The 19,270-nt window shown below is 35.5% G+C and overlaps 1 protein-coding gene and 1 long non-coding RNA gene across 3 annotated transcripts; one reads left to right on the top strand and one right to left on the bottom strand.

The window, feature by feature from the left end:
- Positions 1-731: 731 nt before the first annotated feature.
- On the bottom strand, positions 732-3,959 carry Sse (separase). 2 transcript variants are annotated; one of them, XM_067757466.1, is made up of 11 exons: positions 3,797-3,959; positions 3,517-3,730; positions 3,306-3,457; positions 2,933-3,237; positions 2,587-2,869; positions 2,428-2,522; positions 2,200-2,362; positions 1,958-2,093; positions 1,528-1,695; positions 1,192-1,349; positions 732-1,135 (listed from the first exon to the last, which is right to left on the bottom strand). In XM_067757466.1, exons 1-11 carry the CDS (start codon positions 3,864-3,866, stop codon positions 945-947), a joined length of 1,935 nt encoding a protein of 644 aa, XP_067613567.1. In that variant the 5' UTR covers positions 3,867-3,959; the 3' UTR covers positions 732-944. The 2 variants fall into 2 exon arrangements, with proteins under 2 accessions (XP_067613567.1, XP_067613568.1); XM_067757467.1 differs by having other exon boundaries at positions 972-1,135; positions 1,188-1,349.
- On the top strand, positions 3,863-4,919 carry LOC137233926 (uncharacterized). The gene is made up of 3 exons (XR_010947606.1): positions 3,863-4,253; positions 4,331-4,499; positions 4,558-4,919. It is a non-coding gene; the product is annotated as an uncharacterized lncRNA (long non-coding RNA).
- Positions 4,920-19,270: the final 14,351 nt, after the last annotated feature.

Here is a 19,270-nt window from a genome sequence, read left to right as displayed (position 1 = left end):
CCCTCCCTCCCTCCCCAGCCCCAAGTTCCATGAGGAGCCGTGGATAGGTGAGGTTGACAATTCGGTTTGGAGAAGCTATATATTGCGCTGGCAACCTGAAGGGTTGCGCTGCACAGCCCCTTGAATCTGGTATTTTAGTCGCCTCTTACGATAGGCAGAATATACCGCGGGTATATTCTGACCCCCTAACCCGCTGGGGTCTGGAGCGCCTTGTTGGACGGTCATAACCGACAATTAAATAAGTTGTTGGTGTAGCAATAAAGACGTACCATTAAAGGACAAGGTCGACCATATCAGGAACAATTTAATATGAGTACATTGAACCTTCCCCCTTCTACTCGTTCCATGAGGAACAGAGGGTCGCCAGAGCCTCGTCTGCTAAAGAAATAGGATTCACCACGGTTAGGTGAGGTTGACAATTGGGTTAGAGAAGCTTGCGCTGGCAACCTCTTGAGCAATTGCATGCGCTGTGCCACATGACATTAACTATCTTTGCAATTTTAATGTGGAATCAACGCCTTTAGCACCAATGTAACTATGGTCCAACCCTTGTGAAGGTGTAAATTTTCTTGAATTCAGGCAAGGCAATTTCGATGACAATTGAAGATTGGTCTGCGTATTGGTTGTTAGCATTGTTACTACACGATAGGAACATGTAATTTGATTGAACTTTTTGCTGGAATTAAATTCGACCGTTGAACTTATAGGTTTTATTGATCACAACGCTAAATGTTACAATTTAGGTGCAGGACTTACTTATCTCATTGGATGAATCTCACAAATTTTTAAAATTGTATTTAAAAATCTAGCTACATATATTTAAAATGTATAAAATGCTTTCATATAACTTGTAGTTTAACATAAGCGTGAAAAATATATATTTGACTTAGTTACATAATTATACCAGAATTGCTTAATACACATTACTTAAAAAACTCAATTTACTAATTTTGTAAAGGTTCAACATCACAATTCCAAACAGGCAGACCACGGCAAACATACGGCACAGTATTGTAGTACTTCGATTCAGAATGCCGTTGGTGTATATGCGCTAAAACTGCACACAAACTGCCCGTTTGTTTAGGACGCTCGTCGGTAGCATGTACGTCTTTACCGGAATGGGTCGATTTCAGTGCTATAAAAATATGGTTAGCATGTACATATTTATTTAAGATCCACCAAAATACCTACGTTTAATGACACCCTCCTTCATCCAACGTTGACGGTCAATATATTGCCAGGGTATCACATCCCGTGAATGGGGTGCTATCCAACGGCTAAGTATTTCAGTAGCTACACCATCCATATTTGCATCCAAACCAGGCATCAGTGTGCCCACCAGTGTCGGACTGTGAAAAACAATGCAAATAAATTTTATTTTTAGAAATATACATATATATATACATATATAACAAGCAAAGAATTGAGTCTTGGCTCCACCAACCCACTGGCAAAATGTAAGAGTGTAAAACTTTTTCAATTAAAAGCTAGCAGAGCCCTCAAAATTTTCTTCCGCAGTGCACTTACCATTTGGCAGCATGATAGTATAAATGAGAGCCGATTAATTCGCTGTACAGGCCATTTGAATGTAAACGTGACGAGTCGCATCCAAAAAGAAAAACCACACAATTCATTTGTTGACGCGCAATATGTTTGCCATTAATGTATTGCAAACCAGAGCCATGGCCAGCATAACTTAAATTAAATCGAAGTGTGCAATGAGTTTGATTGAAATTTAGTGTTCACTAAATGCTTATTTCTTTCGTTTAAGGAATTTGTGAAATTTAGTCAATATTATTTACTAGGAATAAACTATGAAGATTAATTGAATACAAAGTATACTGCAGTTTAACCCTTTTGAGAAACATACTTATACAAGAAAACTTATGTTTCCCATTTCAATTTAAAATACACTTAAAATAAGCAACAATTATGTTTTCGCTGCAAGTTCTCTTACACATAACAACTGCGCTTAAAGAAGTCGTTAAGCAGTTCATCCTGTGTTGGCTTTTCAGCTACCTTCCTCAACCAATGTGGCAGCCAATGATCGAAAAAGCAACGCATGCGCTTTTCCGTTTTTGGTAAATTGTTATCTGTAATAGCATTTAACAAAAAAATTAAGTAATCAAGAGGAAGTAAATAAACAACAGTGGTTAAAATTAATACCGCAATTAATATTTAGTTAAGTGCGCAACGTACCGGGATTAACAAGGCAACCACCCTCTTTGATATTCACAGACAAATATCCCTTATGTATACGCTCGCCATACAGTCTATATAAGTGCCACAGACATTGCAATGAGTTGACACGGCAAAACTCTTGTTTGACATTTAATTCCTCCCAAAAGAAATGATCAAGACTCTGAAAGCAATACATTAGCAGTACTAAATTACTTAGATTTTTCATGCAAGTAGAAGAGGATATACTTCATCCACAATTAAAATGCAAGGATAGTGATTAGTTGATGTGGGTTTGGTACCATTCTGAGTATCATTGTCCATATTGGCTTCTGCAACTGCGACTGCGTATGATTTAAAGAATGAAAAAGAAAATATAAATGTATTCACTTAGTGGAAATGGCTTACAAGCGCTTTGTAGTTTTAGTAATAATTTCGCAGCTATACTCTGTTCCCGTCCACTAGTGGTAAGCAATGCGCAAATTGCATGAATTTCTAATTCAGACAACGAATCCACGTGGATTGCAGTTAGTGATAGCAATACACGTTCTTGTGACTCCCAACGGCAGCCATTGCAAAAGTCATCGACACTAGCGAATGCAGCAACATCAGCGGGAGTGCTTGGATAAGGTTGACCAGTAAACAAAAAACTCCATGGAAAAAAGAAGTTTTTAAGTTCCTTCAATGCTTGCTGCAATAAAAATTTACTTATACAAACAATGAAATTAAACTGATTTAATCTGGTGCAATTTACCGCTATATGTTGGTCCAATTCACATAGCATATTCCAATACAATTTTTTTGCTTCTTTGGTATTGTATTCTTTTGGATCCACATTGATGCACTGTTTGAATTGATTGGCTATGTGAGCATATTTTTTGAAAAGTTCCTTTTGTTCCGGACCACTAAAACGCAAACATATTGGTATGGGATAATCTTCGCTACGAGGATGCTTTAGCAGGGTTAAATATATGCTTGCATCAAGTTCATGTATTTGCGGAAAAACTGAATAGGTCGTCTCTGTGCGTGGACCTTTACATAATTGCAGAATTGTCCATTCTAAATATTTATAAACAAAAGGTTATGTTATTTTATGTTCAGAAAATCAACTAGGTACTGCGAGCAACCTTTCGGCATCTGCTGACAAATTTTAACAATTTTTCTCACACCCTCTTCAGGATCTAGTACGTTTTTTAGAAAATTGCAAGATTCCTCTTGAGGCATACCTTCTGCGCTTGCTTTGCTTAATTTTTCAAGTGCATACTGTATTAAAGGATTACTGAAAACGTGAAAAAACGTAAAGCTTTATAAGTATTTTTGATTCTATGTTAAAATAACCTGTTCAAGTTTTCTTTTTCCTTAACACTCATTTCCATGCGAAAGATCTCGGCCAGAGTAGGTTTATTTTCCGACGGTTCATTTTTGGAGCTCACCGACTCGGTGTGGAAGTAGCGTTCTTGTGCAGCTTGATAAAGAGAGCGTACTTGATAAAATATAGAACTTTTTAGATCTCCATTGTTATAGTCTTTTTCCATTCGATCAAGAAACAGTTCTACAAAAAATAAAAATTTTAGCTCATTTACACTCATACGGATACACATTTCCATCTAGTAACTACCTTTTGCATTTGGCCCAGCGTTCACAGCAACATTACCGCGTAACAAATATTGCACAATGTCTTTATCCATTTTTAATTAACAAGGCCAAATATATAACAAAAATTGCAAATATTTAAAAGATATAAAGAGGCGCAAAGTTCAAGCCATTGTCAAACGATGTGTCAAACATTGACTTTGACACACTCGTGAATGACACACAGGGTGCATGCGAAATAAATTTTTTATAAGCTAATAATCGATGAACGCTTTATCGAGACGTTCAGTCCTTTATGATGAAATAAGGTCCCTATTATGAGCATTTTTCGATCTTCGCTGGCTATCGAACATCGAAAATCGAATTTGAAATTGGTATTATGAGATCAAATCTATGTCAAAATTTTCGCTGCGTATCTAAACTTCAATCGAACAAGGTTTTGTTGACGACGCCGAACGAATTGAATGAAAATTGTTTAAAATGTAAGTTTTTTGTATTTTTTTCTATTTTTTTGGTACCTAATAGTAACTTTATACTATTTTTTATCAATTTTGTTTAGGTCGAAAGTGTTGAGTACAAAACAACAGCTGGAAAGACTGATTTCATTAATGGAGGAAAATCCGGTGATAGCAAAAGGAATTTGCACAAAAGTCCAATCTAAAAAAAGGTGGGAAGATATAGCAGCTTACTTAGGACCACCCGTAAGAGAGATAAAGAAGTGGATGAAGGTAAACTAAGGAACCATAGATGTCTTTTCAGCATAAAAATTTTTTTTTGTCATTTTAGGTGTCGGCTGACATGAAGTCGGAAACGAAAAAGAAAATGTCGGAGAACATGGTGGAATATCGCGTAACTGGTGGTGGACCAAACAGGCTGAATACATATACGCACGCAGAAGAGTCTATTATATTTATTAAACTGTTTTGCAGTGTAAAGTGTAATTAAAAATAAGCACGGTCATACGAACAGTTTGGTTGTGCAAGGGGTTGGGTTATAAAAAATCACAAAAACCATTAAGAGAAATGTTCTCTTCTTAAAAGTAGAGGAGCGTATTCTCGGACAAAATAAGTAGTAATATCGAACTTAGTCTCTGCATTTTAACATAATTTTTTAAGGCCTTTGTTTCCAAAAGTTGAAACTAAATAAAATTTAATTCCCCACTTTTGACTGTGGCACCGTACTAATTTTGATACATTTGTTTAGTTTTAAAGGTACCATTGTGAATGAAACTAAGTGTGATATATTCTGCATAGACGTCAAAATTCCAAAGTGATTGGATCACCTGATTTGTAATTAAATATCGCTGTCCCATTCTGTATTTCTTTCTATCACACCCTGAAGATATGCGCCGCCAAATTGAATACCCTGTCAAAACGCTAAAAAGTAGCCATATTGAACATGCTGTCAGGCAGTTGACAGATAAGATATCACACTTAGTTTCATTCACAATGAAAGGTACGGTTATATCAGAGACGTTAATGTAAAGAGAACCACCAACAGAATGACTAGTGAGAAACAGTAAACCATCAAATCGCGGATAGGTTCCCTGCAAAAATTGTTGGATTACGTGTTCCATTTTCTTCATGTTGGAGTACTCTAACAATACTCCTTTGCAATGCGTTTGCGGACCACCATCAGCCGACCATTGCTCGTTTTTTAACGACAGTGATCACGACACGATGACGATCGAACAGAGTTGCCAAAAGTAAAATATTGCATGCAAGTAACTAATAATAAAATTTTACTTTGGCATCTCTGATAAAATGCAACAGCGCACTGGTTTTATGTATACATATTATATTAGTTTCTTTATTCACGTATGCGTATGCGTGTCGTTAAAAAACGAGCAATGATCGGCTGATGGTGGTCCGCAAACGCATTGCAAAGGAGTATTGTTAGACTACTCCAACATGAAGAAAATGGAACGCGTAATCCAACAATTTTTGCAGGGTAGTTTCTTTATTCACGCAAATGCTAAATAACATAAGAATATTCGTAGTATAATATATAACAGTTGTATTGCCCCTCTTCATTTACTTTCATTTTAAATTAAATTCACTTCGATAATTCTTTCCTACACAATTCCTCTTTATTACTTTGGCATATGATCCTCTGTGGGTGCTCCATGGAGTACAACAGTGAAAGTACTTTGGAAAGTACTCTCACGTATGTACTCTATGGAATACTCACAAACAAAGCGAGAGTGGGATCACCTACTCCTCTCCTAGGGCATCGCAATGTTATACTAGGTTCAAACACACACCAAATTGGCAATTTATACTATTTGGGCAATTTATTACGCAATTTGTCATATAATAAATTGTAATAATAAATTGCCAATTTAAAAAAAATTGCGTAATAAATTGCTTCAAACTGCAAATGCAACATTGTAAAGTGTGTTTATTGAGTATATTAAAAGTCAGTTTCGCATGGCTGAACTATATGGTTGGCTCATCTCATCAGCTGATTTTATGTCTTTCATTTCACTGGAGTAGGGACTGTCAAAAGAAGATGGCAAAATCAAAATGAAGCCAAAACATTGAACACATTTTCTTACAACACACATACATTTCAAAGTTTTATGTTTTCATTTCATTCCATGCACCTAATACCAACACGCACATTTTGACAGTCTCAACAAAGATATGTTCTTACTATAGAGATGAGCCAACCAGCTATCAAATTACTATTGTGTAAGCTAAATAGAGTTGTATGAACACCACTCAAGTTAAATCGAAATAGCCTCAATTTATTTTTCTGTTTGAACATAGTATAATACTATATATAATTGGAGCACATTTTTTGTATGAATACAGATTAGATTGCAGCAGTCCTATACTCCCAAAGGAGTATTCCTTACATTATTTATAGAGTACTCGAGTTTTTTGAAGGGTTACTCACAATACCTGCTTGGACGATATCGTGTGCTCATCGTATTCTGAATCTTACGTTGCCGTTTATCGTGTAGCTTTACGTCGTTCGTCAACTACACGATATCAAGTGTCAAACTTGCTACTTTGTGCACATATGTTTTGTTTTTGCGCACGTCCAAAAGTTTACAAAATAAGTAAAATAAAAATAAAATTGTTAGTGAAATAAATATAGCGATATAAATATAATAAATATGTATCAAGCTATTGCTCTATTAGTGTCCCAAGAAGAAGAATTAAAAATCCAAAGGCGAATATTGTGGGACCGTTTGAACGTTCTTCACTTACCGGACGCTGAGTAAAATAACGAATTGAGCCTGTTTTGACATTGTTTACAAAATAATTTTATTTGTAGATTTGTTCAAAATTTTCACGTTAACAAAGAAATATTTCAAAATATCTTTGGCGAAATACAAATACTTTTTGAATATTGTAATATAAAATACAAGTTTTTTAAACAATAATAACTAATTAATTAATAATAATCACTTTTTTGTTTGTGCCGCTCATTTTCAACCAAAACAATAGGTGAATATCTGTTGTTTGTTTTTGAAACTTTGTTTTCGTATTGGTAGAACCTTTTTGTGATACAGAATACCAATCGAGCACTTTCGTTACGTAAGAGCCTCCTGCGATTTACAACCAGATTGACTGAATTTTGTGTGTATTAGTGCCGTCGGGTGGCTTCGTGACACACGTATTTGTTGTCGGCTACACGTTGATGAAAATCAAAAATGTTTGATTTTTTCATTTTACGCTTGCTTATTTGATAGTCGCGGGGTGTGATTGACAAAACAGCAGTGTTGTATTTAGTTTGTGTCGACATTCAAAATGAACAAGTGCGCGGAAGAACAGCAATTCATATTAAAATTTATTGATAATTATCAATGTTTAGCAGCTTTATGAAATGAAAAGCTTTTATTATTATTTAATAAAATTTTTATAAATTTTTTTATTATTTAATAAAACTGTTGTAGTTGCAAGTAAAAAAAAGTCATCATCCGATGACGGCATATTCACGTGCGAACGCTATGGTTTCTCAATGCAAATGTTGATTGATGGCTTTTTATTTGATAGTCGCGAGGCAAGATGGTCAATCTGGTTGTAAATCGCAGGAGGCTCTAACAGTCAGCTGTTATCGGTTTGTCTATAGTATTGCAATTCATAATACGAACACACGAACGATGATCTTTTTGGAGACGATATCGTCAAACAGAATGAGGCTATAAATGTGGCATGGGAATTGAAGAAAATTCCAACGCCAGAGAATTTTTATTTTGATATAATACTCACAATTGAATTATTTTTTAACGTTTCCAATAAATTCTTTAAGTTTTAACGAAAACAACGCGTTTTTGCTAACCTTCATGTGGCTGATGTGGTGTATCTACCGCCAGTTTGACAATTTCTATTGCTGCCCGGCATTGCTCATTCCCTATAGTTTAACGACTCTGATTTATATAATGAAATTTGCAAAAAGTCTCGCTTCAAAAATGATATTTGAAAAAGGCAAATCGCTGTTCAACGACAAATTTGGTCATTTTGTTAGCTCAATCACACGCGTAAGTCTTGTTTATAGTTTGGAATATTACCATTTTAGTTTTTCTAATATCTTTCTTATTACTCTTAACATGAAAAACAAACCTTTTAGCAATTTTATATTAGAAGAAACTCGGCCAAAAGTTATGATTTTAAGGAATATGGAAACCCCAAAGCCCCATATTAGGCGACCTAATCCAAGGGTATACAAAATTGCTTGGAAATCAGTAGATTGCACTTGTAAAAACATTTTATTAAAACACTTGCTCATACCATCCGATTGATGCCCAATTCGAAAAAATGGTTTGAGGCTTCATTTGATTAACATTTAGACCATGTTCACATATGCACTAATCTTATTATTAAGAATTAATGAGCTTAACACCGGCTTATAATAATTAAATATTCAATTATTATGTTTTTCTAAGAGAAACTGAAAAGAAAGAAAGAACGATTTCGAAAACCGCCACGAATTCATCGTCAGACAATTTCGTAATGTTATCAAAGGTTTCACCGAGATTTGAACCGCGAATCACACGGTGAAACTGCAGTTGCCTTAACCATTAGGCTATATATGTTCAATCCCTAGGAACTAGCTTATTATCTCTCAAATTATTACGTTTATCTTTTATATTGTGCTTCCAATTGGAGATTACACTCTAGAGGTGGCGCTATCATCTATCAGACGAAACAATGCACCAAATCATACTATGTGTATCTGTGCCCAGTGTTTCGCTCGGACAGATGAGTTTAATGTAAAATTTTAAATTTTTTACATGTAAAACGCAGATATTTCCCTGGTACTTTTTATACTCAGTTGAGCAGAACTCACAGAGTATATTAACTTTGATTGGATAACGGTTGGTTGTACAGGTATAAAGGAATCGAGATAGATATAGACTTCCATATATCAAAATCATCAGTATCGAAAAAAAATTCGATTGAGCCATGTGCGTCCGTCCGTCTGTCCGTTAACACGATAACTTGAGTAAATTTTGAGGTATCTTGATGAAATTTGGTATGTAGGTTCCTGGGCACTCATCTCAGATCGTTATTTAAAATGAACGATATCGGACAATAACCACGCCCACTTTTTCGATATCGAAAATTTCGAAAAATCGAAAAAGTGCGATAATTCATTACCAAATACGGATTAAGCGATGAAACTTGGTAGGTGAGTTGGACTTATGACGCAGAATAGAAAACTAGTAAAATTTTGGACAATGGGCGTGGCACCGCCCACTTTTAAAAGAAGGTAATTTAGAAGTTTTGCAAGCTGTAATTTGGCAGTCGTTAAAGATATCACGATGAAATTTGGCAGGAACGTTACCCCCATTACTATATGTCTGCTTAATAAAAATTGGCAAAATAGGAGAACGACCACGCCCACTTTAAAAAAAAAAAATTTTTAATTCAAATTTAAAAAGAAAAGTTAATATCTTTACAGCATATAAGTAAATTATGTCAACATTCAACTCCAGTAATGATATGTTGCAACAAAATACAAAAATAAAAGAAAATAATAAAAAATCAATTAATTATACTATATATGTTGTATTTATTTATTTTGTCGATATTTCGATTTCAAATAGAAATCATCTTCAGGGCTGTAAAAAATAAATTTTTCTATGTATAAAAACCACAAATGCACAAACATAATCTAACACTTACACTTGTGAATGCACTTTGTCGACTAATTTAAAATTTTCGGTGCAGAACGCAGAAAATCATAAACAGAAAACAAAGATGTATACAAATAATAAACAGTAATAATAAACAAAATATCTGCTAACAACAACGTATATATTAACTTGTTGGACACCCTCAACCTTAGCATAGACTTGACTTGATTTTGGAACTGTCACTTGCAGTTCTCTTAAATGAACATTGCATGTTACAGATTACTCAAAACTTAGCAACACTTAACTTGAATTAGAAGTCTGTTAAATTTTGATTTTCTATGTAAGTTCTAAGCGACGATTACAATTTGAGATGCCATTTGTTTGTTTCCATTTCATTTTGACATTTTGTCATACAAATTGACATTTATTGATTATGATGCCAGATTGTATGCGCTAAGTGGAGTATAATCGTGGCTAAGTTGCCAAGTTTACGCCAAGTCAAGTCAAGTCTATGCTAAGTATCAGTAATGGGCCCTTAAGGCGCAGTCAAAGCGTCAAAGGAGCATGGCAGCAAAGCATTTTATGCATGGTTCAATTATATGGTTGGCTCATCTGTAAAGGAACAAAATATGTCTGTTCAAATTGTCAAAATCTGTGAATTGGTGTTTGTATGTGTAAGAAAATGTTGCCAATGTGTTGGTTTCATTTTGAGTTTGCCATCTCCTTTTGACAATCCCTTCGGCCATGCAATGAAATAAATAAAGTCAGCTGATGAGATGAGCCAACCATATAATTGAACCATGATTTTATGTAAGTCCAGCATAACATAAATATGGCGCGTTTAAGGCCCAAACAAATTTGACTTTTAAGGGCTCCGGCGACTAACAACGAGATTAACTGATTTTTTGTATGTGTGCGTGCCGGGTGGTTGTATCAAATAAAAATCCATCAATCAACATTTGCATTGAGAAAGCATAGCGTTCGGATGTGAATATGCCGTCATGGCATGATGATTGTTTTTTTACTTGCAACTACATCAGTTTTATTAAATAAAAACAAAAGGAGTGATAAAAAGAAATTGTGGATGAAAGGCTTATAGGCAAAACGTAATATATTGATAACATTCTATAAATTTTAATATGAATTTCTGTTCTTTCGCGCATTTTTTCATTTTGAATGTCAACACAAACTAAATACAACATTGCTGTTTTGTCAATCACACCCTCGACGATCAAATAATCAAGCGCCAAATGAAAAAATCAAAAATTTTTGATTTTCATAAACGTGTAGCCGACAACAAATACGTGTTACGAAGCCACCCGACTGCACTAACACACACGAAATTCCATCAATCTCGTTGTTAGTCGCCGAAGCCCTTTACGTCGGTTTGACACTTATGTTGTCAATAGGTGACTTATTCACAATGGAAAGCACGCTCAGCGGTACTGTGCTGTGTAAAATGATGGCACTGTGAAAAAATATTGCCTTAGTCAACGTGTGACGAAACAGTTACATGTTCTTTATTTGATCATTTTTTCTCGTCGTTTGGGAAAAACATAATCGCTTCTGCCGCATTTCCTTGCTTTAACGCGTGGGCAGCGTCATAAAGTCTAAAACACTTTGTTGTTTGGCCTTGCTTGACGTTTGAGTTCAATGTATGACCCCACTTTTATGCTGCTACACCAAGTTTGTGGGATTTAAAGCGAGGCAAAAAGTTACGATATTGTTAGCGATAAATCGAAGCAATGCGGCAAGGCACGATGCATAAATTGCGCGGCGCGCTCAAGCGGGGTAAGGTGATCTGGGGTCAAAAAGCAACCAAATCAGTGTGAAGACATTTATGGGTAGCCCCTAATAGTTGATTTACTCTAAAGATAAAGTCGCACTTAGCTGGACGGTACTATGGGGAAAAATATTATTTGCATTGTATTCTTAAGGATGTTATGGAATCGCATTATCGGTGGAAGCAGTAAGGAAGGCGGTCGGCATGATGTGGTGGTGCACAGTGGCTAGTCATTGTCAGCTGGGGCGGGTCCTTGCCAACCTTACTGTTCCTACGCCATAAACAGAAAAAAGTTCCTATCATGCCTATCAAAGCTAACAGCTGTCAAAAAGCGCAGAGGCAACTCAAAACGCTGGAAATTCTAAAAAAAACGACATCCGGTCGAACCGTATGCCACGGACAGACCGTTAAGCAAAGTTTAAAAATTCAAAAAAAAAAAAAAAACTACATTATAACGCAAAAAAAATCGAACCGGAAACGACTGTTTACTAACTGTTGAAAATTAAAATACAAAAAAAAAAAAATTATGAAAATGAAAAAAAAAGAAGAAACAGAAATGGGCCGAATATACATAGGGGCGCCGCGGGTGTTGTTGCGACGCCCGTTGCTTAGCCCACCCTCGAGAACCATGGCCACCTACGCACCTAAATTTCGGTGGCCCCTTACCTGTAGACCCTACGTGCCTTCTAAATAAATGGCGACGCCAGCATTCCCATTTTAAATACTTATTTATTTATAATTCGTTTCTATTAACGTATGTAAGCAACAAAAAAAAAAAAAAATAAGATAATGCAGGTTTCTTAACCGGGGCTACAGCATTGTTGAAATACGAATAGCTAATTACATTATGAAGATGTAAGTAAGTGTGTGTAGTGCATAAGTGAGAGAAAAAAAATGATCCAACAGATCACACTTTATTGGGCCGAAATCGGAACGAAATCTAATATGAATACTTAAGTCTGACTAAGCTTGTTCTGTTGGGGGTTCTTTTCTTTTCTCTTACCTTTGCTCGTAATATTTTAAATTATACAATTATTTACGTCTCCCCCTTTTTTTTATAATCGTTATAAGCGCTATGTGTGAGAAAAATATGTAATTAAATGTACTTATGTATAGTAAATATACTACATACAACGTAAGAATTTGGTCAAGTACCCCTTTTCTGTTTTCCCTTCACAAAACATATATTAGGGCTATAAAGTAGGGATACAAATTCCGATAATTGGGGCTCTCTTACAAAATTATTATGTTGTTGTAGTAGAACCTATTTTTGAGTTTAACAAAATATCAATTTGGTATAACGCATAGTATAGTGACACTAACATGTAATATGTACCAAGAAAACTTGTTATAAAAGCAATAAAGATTAAATTTGTATAGCGCTATGTATTATATGCATGTATATTATTTGCTTCTGGTTGTTCGAACGATATTGCTAGCAATAGTGAGTCATATGTATAGATATATATATACATTGCATTTGAAAGATATAAGAAACGAAAGTTTAAATCTTCTAGCCAATTCGTGCATAAATTTTTTTCTAACAACCCACGGCTGAGCTCCAAAAATGGATCGTTAAAACGTTTCACGTGATAAGGACGGCTTATTATCAATAAAATTTATAGAGCTAACTTCAAACATTTTAAAGCGACAAAATATATTATTAAAATGATTTAAAAAAAGGATGTATGCCCTTTGCTGTAAAGCTAACAATTTCAAGTATTCAATAATAAAATTTGACGGGAAAAATCGGCCCTTGTTAAATGGTTCAACCGGACTGTATAAAACCCTCTAAGTACCACTTAGAAGTTTCTTTAACTACCCTGCAAAAACGCTCTCGTCATTCCACGTCATTTGACTAGCTATTATACAGTCATAGGTTATATTCCTAGTCACATTTGCATGGGCGTGGGTAAGTTTTATGACCAAATTTTTTTGTAGGGTAATTATTTTGAAGTTAATACATGGCTGGTACTTACATGGCCGCCAGAGTACGTACCGTGGGCCTCTGCCAGCGTGGTTACTGGTGATGTTGTTGTTGCTGTTGTTGGTTATGGCGCGCGGTCTTGGACGCGCTGTGTTGGTACTGTTGGTGGTTGTTGCGCTCTGGGACGAGGTGATCAAGTGAACCTGGTGGCAATAAAACTTCGTGTTGACCTTTAGGATCTGGATGACTTGGTGCTAACTTTGGCGTTCGTTGTATTACGCTGCAGTGTACTGCTGGCCCTGGAGGCGGAGGTGGTGTTGGACGCTTATCCAAAGGTGGTGGTGTACGTCGTAAACGTAGAGAAAGGAATTTATCTTCGGATACCAAGGGTTTCTCATCAACAATTTGTTTAGTGCCGTCCGAATCCGAATCGGAATCACTAGAACTTTCCTCACTAGGTGTGACTGTGAAACGCCGACCTACTACTTCAACTGGATATTCTTTACGTTGAGCTTGTGTCCACACAACACAACCGTTGTAAGGTTTATTACCACCCAAAATAGACGAGTAAAAACGAGGTTTGTCGGAATGAACTAGTCGGTACTTTGCGCTATCGACTCTTTCCTAGTTTCTGGGCATTTTCCCGTTTGTTATTTTGGTAGTTGGGTGAAGGAATCGGCCTACAATTCCTCGTTGCGTTCTTGTGGTTCTTCACAATACTCTCTTGAATATGTGCACGGCGAGGGTGTTTTGCGATGAGTTGAATATAGACGGGGATGTGCAGTTGATGTAAGCAATAGTGTTAATGAAGCAGGAGCTGTGCTTGACGCCTTTGCCTCTTTGGTTTATAAAATTTTCCGATTAACTGCGCAAAAGAAAAGCCAACTCTTGCTTTTTCCCGGCCGGAAAAATGTGCTATCTTTTTGCTTTTCTTTTTCTAAATTTTTCCACGTCTTCTTCGTTTTACTTGCGGCCGGAAACTCATGGCTTTTCGCTAGTGATCGCCGGTCTGGGTTTTTCTTGTTTTCCGACACTTTTTATCGCAACTTTCGCCCCATCACTAGGTGTGCTCGCGCGAACACGCTCCCAAGTGGACCGTAACCGTAGACCGTAGCAGCAGACCCTAACAAGAATCAATTCACACTTAGCGGCAATGTTGTCGACGATGAAGAGGACAAAAAGGGAGATCTTTTTTATTGAGGGGGAGAATGTTCCTCAAAGAAGTACGGTGAGTCAGCTCATATTAAGTTGTAACGACCGCTATCTGCTGTCAATTTGTTCCTTTAGAGAATTCACACTGTATCTACAATAAAGCATCTCGGGGTAGCACGTGTAAAAGTGGGAAATCAAATTAATGTGATGATTTAATGCTGAACACATTTACAGGTAATCAACTTAAATACAAAAACTATGTTGACAAGGATCACAACAAATATGCTTACATTAATAACAAAACGTACATAGCAGGGATGTAAACCGGACGTAAGCGCAAATGAACTTTGGAAGAAAACATTGCTAGTAGTGGGTCTGAACCGTTCAAAACTAATTGCTTTTACTTTTCTTAAAACAATGTCGTCCTGTTTATTCTTCTCAAGTGTGTGTTCGTCTAAGTAAACATTGTCCACTGCATAAAAAGAGGGGTGCCATTAATTACAACCCAGCGGGTTAGGGGTCTTAGAATATACCAGTGGCATGTATGCATGTCGTAAGAGGCGACTAAAATACCAAATTGACTTCTCTAACCCAATTGTCAACCTCTCCTATCCCTGGCGAATCCTGTTACTTTCACAGCCGAGGCTCTGGCGACCACAAGTTCATTATGGATCTAGGGGGTGGGAGGGTGGAATGGCCTTGATGGTTTCATGTGGTCATACTAAATAGTACCCGAAATGGTCGGGCTGGCACCTTAATGGTGCTTGTTACCGGATCGTACCGGATATGCATCCGGCAAAGAATCATCAACATCGATAACACTCCCCACGGCCGGAAGTGTGCTTATCGCAACAACCACAACTACAACAGGGGTACCATTACTCACAACTTCAGTCTTTTTGCAGAGCGGCAAGTGAGCTAGTTCAAAGTTAGAATCTAAGAGTTCAGGAGGAGGGTAACATTTTGTCCAGAAAAAAAAATCGCCATAAAATTTACAAATGGTTTCCAAATTGCTTTATTACTAATGGCTAAATTCTGTAATTCAGTCTCTAAATTTGAGATTTTCTATTTGCTTCAAGTTTTGTGACTTAAGATGATTTCGGTATTCAGTAAACGGAAGTCACAAGAAAAACTCACCACTTCTACAAAATTCACCAAAGATACAATTTACTCATCTCAACTTCAAATTTAAAAAAATGGGCGTGGCACCGCCCCTTTTATGACTAAGAAATTTTCTATGTTTCGGGAGCCATAACTCGAAGAAAAATTAACGGATCGTAATAAAATTTGGTACACGAATTTTCCCTATAGCAGGAAATATTTATAGAAAAAAATGGACGATATCGGTTAAAGACCACGCCCACTTTTATATAAAAGATTTTTAAAAGAGTCGTAGACGAAAATAATAAGCTATATCTTAGCGAAAAAAGGTTTGTAACAATAGAATTTTACTTCCTAAATTGAATTATAACATTAAATTGGAAAACACTAAAATTTTTGAAAATGGGTGTGGCACCGCTCCTTTTATGACTAAGCAATTTTCTACGTTTCGGGAGCCATAACTCGAAGAAAAATTAACATATCGTAATGAAATTGTGTACACATACCTTCCTTATAGCAGAAAATATTTTTAGTAAAAATGGACGTGATCACTTAAAGACCACGGCAACTTAGATATAAAACAAGTTTAAAAGAGTCGTAGACTAGAACAATAAGCTATAACTTAGCAAAAAATAGTTTTGAATCAATGATATTTCACTTATCAAGTTTTATTGTAAGAGGAAATGGGGAGACATTTTTTTTAACGGGCGGTGCCACGTGTTATGTAGAAAAGTAATTTATCTGAAATGAAATGTACAACTGAAGCTGACGCTGAGTATATAATGTTCGGTTACACCCGAACTTAGACACCTTTACTTGTTTAACTTTCTTTTTTATTTTCTCTTCTCTTCCAGGTAAACAAAACTTGACTAGACCTAATATCTCCAAAGCTTAAAGAAGGAAAGCTTACAAGTAAGACTAATAACGATAATTTAAATTATGACAAAATAATCATCTTCATCATCATTATTATTTGGAACTTAGGCACATATGGATTTTGTTGCACAGTAAGTTATGATTTTCATCCCTGCTTCGTGATAACTGAAATCACAAAGGGAAATCATATCTTCCTCCACCTGCATATCCCATCTTACGGGTATTGATCGTCTTCATAAATCCTCAGCATATCCCTTGGGCTCTTATATGTTCATATCTTGGAAAAGCTCCAAAAAATAATATAAACGTAAGGCACAATAACCTTAGAAGGGATTTAAGGCGAGCTTCTCTTCCGATTTGCCTCGTCCTCGTTTTAGTTTTTCCTACAAATTGGGGGGACGGGACCTACTTGTTTAATGTCGACTCAACGGAATTTACAAGGCAGATAAGTTTTCACTGAAAAGTTTTTCATGGCAGAAATACACTCGGAGTGCTTGTCAAACACTGCTGAAGGGGTGACCCCGCTTATAAAAATTTTCTTCTAGTTGAAAAAACTTGTTTCTAAAATTCTCTCGGCACCGTCCATGAGACCGAACAGTATATCAACCTAGGCATGAAAAGCGACTAATACAGCGGGATTTTTGATGGTCGAGCGAGGACTTTAATTTTTCAATGAACACAGTGCAGTCCAAAGTATCAATAATGATTCTGTCTAACACCTGGGCTGAAATTGTTTTAGATTGTACACTGAAAGAAATGGCGCTAGTAAAATCAACAAATCGGTTCTGTTGTTCTTGAATTAACGGAGATTTTGTCAAATTGATCGAATTATGGTTAATTCCACCGAGTTCTTTGTCAAGCGGACAAATTAGTTTAGTAATTTAAACAGAAGAGAAATTGTTGCTATTAAGTTAACAAAATTCTGTAAAATTGACAGATTCCTAATCAATCTGACTGATTTTTCTGTTAACATAACTGATTTCACTGGTCATTTCAACAACGAACAGCAGTCAATGCATGAGCAAATTTCAAAGAGATTTTTACGCTCACTGCGCTCTCTCTACTTTGTACTTATGATGATGGTGCCACTTTTTAAAAAAAAAAACACTAAAATAAGAAAACCACTAAATCAAACCAAAAAACACACAAATTGGGAAAACAACAAAAAACTTGTTTTTCAGTTATCAATACAAAACGAAAAATACTTTTTTTGAATTTACTGTGCATAACACTGCAAAAAATTATGCGATATCGGGACACCTATTTATCGGGTGCAATTTTGCCACTTCTCCTCGAAGCAAAATGTAAAATTGTGCCCTCTTGTTGCAAAATTTTGTTTGAACGAACAGGATTTTTCCAAAGTTAGTAACATTTTGTTAATGTTTTTACGAATTTTCACTCACGCGAACAAATGTAATAAGATAATAAAAAACATCCTTTCTTTTTTTTGTTGATCTTTCCGACAGCATAAAAGTTTGAGTTGTTTTGGAATCGTTTCAAAATAAAGTGTTACGCGAATTAAACTTGCCGAATTACATGTAAAACCACTCCAGTGGTTATTTGATTCTTTACTTTTCTATAACTTACAAGTTCTCTATAAAATGTTATGTCAAACATTTATACTACAATTTTGTTCGAAACAATCAAGTATGGCAACTCTACATGCAGAGAAGAAATTGAGAATGACCTTCAACTGAAAAAATTGAGTATAAGTTTCGTGACTACTATTTTCATTTCTATTTGAAAAGTGAAGTAACGCGCGGCGAAGTTAAAACCTTTAAATTAAATAAATTATAAAAAAAACCAAATTCGGCGAAAGTGCGTTTAATAAAAGTGTATAATGCTTAATGTGTGCCAGCATATTTGATGTACGCCCAATTGAAGTAAGGACATACATATGTACTTATTTGTCCGATTTTTGTATTAAATTTAAAGAAAATGGAAACATTTTATATCAAATGTGCGTACACAAATATAACTATAATTATATATAACAATATGGTTAAAATTTTTGAAGAAAAAGTTGAAATAAAGTTCTTGAAACCGACGCCAATGTGGTTCGCTAGAGCATGTACTAACGCGTGTGTCAATATGTATGTAGCAAATATATATGTAGCAATCATGCGTATTTATGTATTAATAAATTTACGTATATATATTGTAACATACTTTCATACAAAGCTGTCGATGGTAATTTGGAACAAGTTTTGTTTATTTGAATTCAGATTTAAGTTATTATTATTTTATGTTTGTTTGTTCTAATGGTGTGTTCAATTTATACTTATTATTAAGAGTGAATATTCAATTATTATAAGCCGATGTTAAGCTCATGAATTCTTAATAATAATAATTATTTTAATTAATATTACTAAATATAGCAATAAAATCATTCGAAATGAAATGTACTTATGTGTAATTTATACAAATAAAAAAAACTGCGTAAGTTTAAATATATATTTATCCGGCTTTTATTTTTTCCACAGGTTTTAGTGTCATAGGTATGAACAGAAAACTCTGTTGATGTAAAAGTTTACGCTTTTAATCCAGAAAACACAGAAATATCTGTTAT

This window comes from Eurosta solidaginis, chromosome 5 (assembly GCF_040869045.1).
Source record: "Eurosta solidaginis isolate ZX-2024a chromosome 5, ASM4086904v1, whole genome shotgun sequence".
Classification (NCBI taxonomy): domain Eukaryota; kingdom Metazoa; phylum Arthropoda; class Insecta; order Diptera; family Tephritidae; genus Eurosta; species Eurosta solidaginis.
The sequence above is the reverse complement of the archived record's forward strand: the minus strand, read 5'-3'. Positions and strand labels throughout refer to the sequence as shown.

Excerpts from the sequence above, each read along its gene's own strand:
- Sse (XM_067757466.1), bottom strand. The coding sequence starts at position 3,866 with ATGGATAAAGACATTGTGCAATATTTGTTACGCGGTAATGTTGCTGTG. Across the intron at positions 3,731-3,796 it reads CGCTGGGCCAAATGCAAAAG|AACTGTTTCTTGATCGAATG; the intron begins GTAGTTACTAGA and ends TATTTTTTGTAG. Across the intron at positions 3,458-3,516 it reads GAAAAAGAAAACTTGAACAG|TAATCCTTTAATACAGTATG; the intron begins GTTATTTTAACA and ends TCACGTTTTCAG.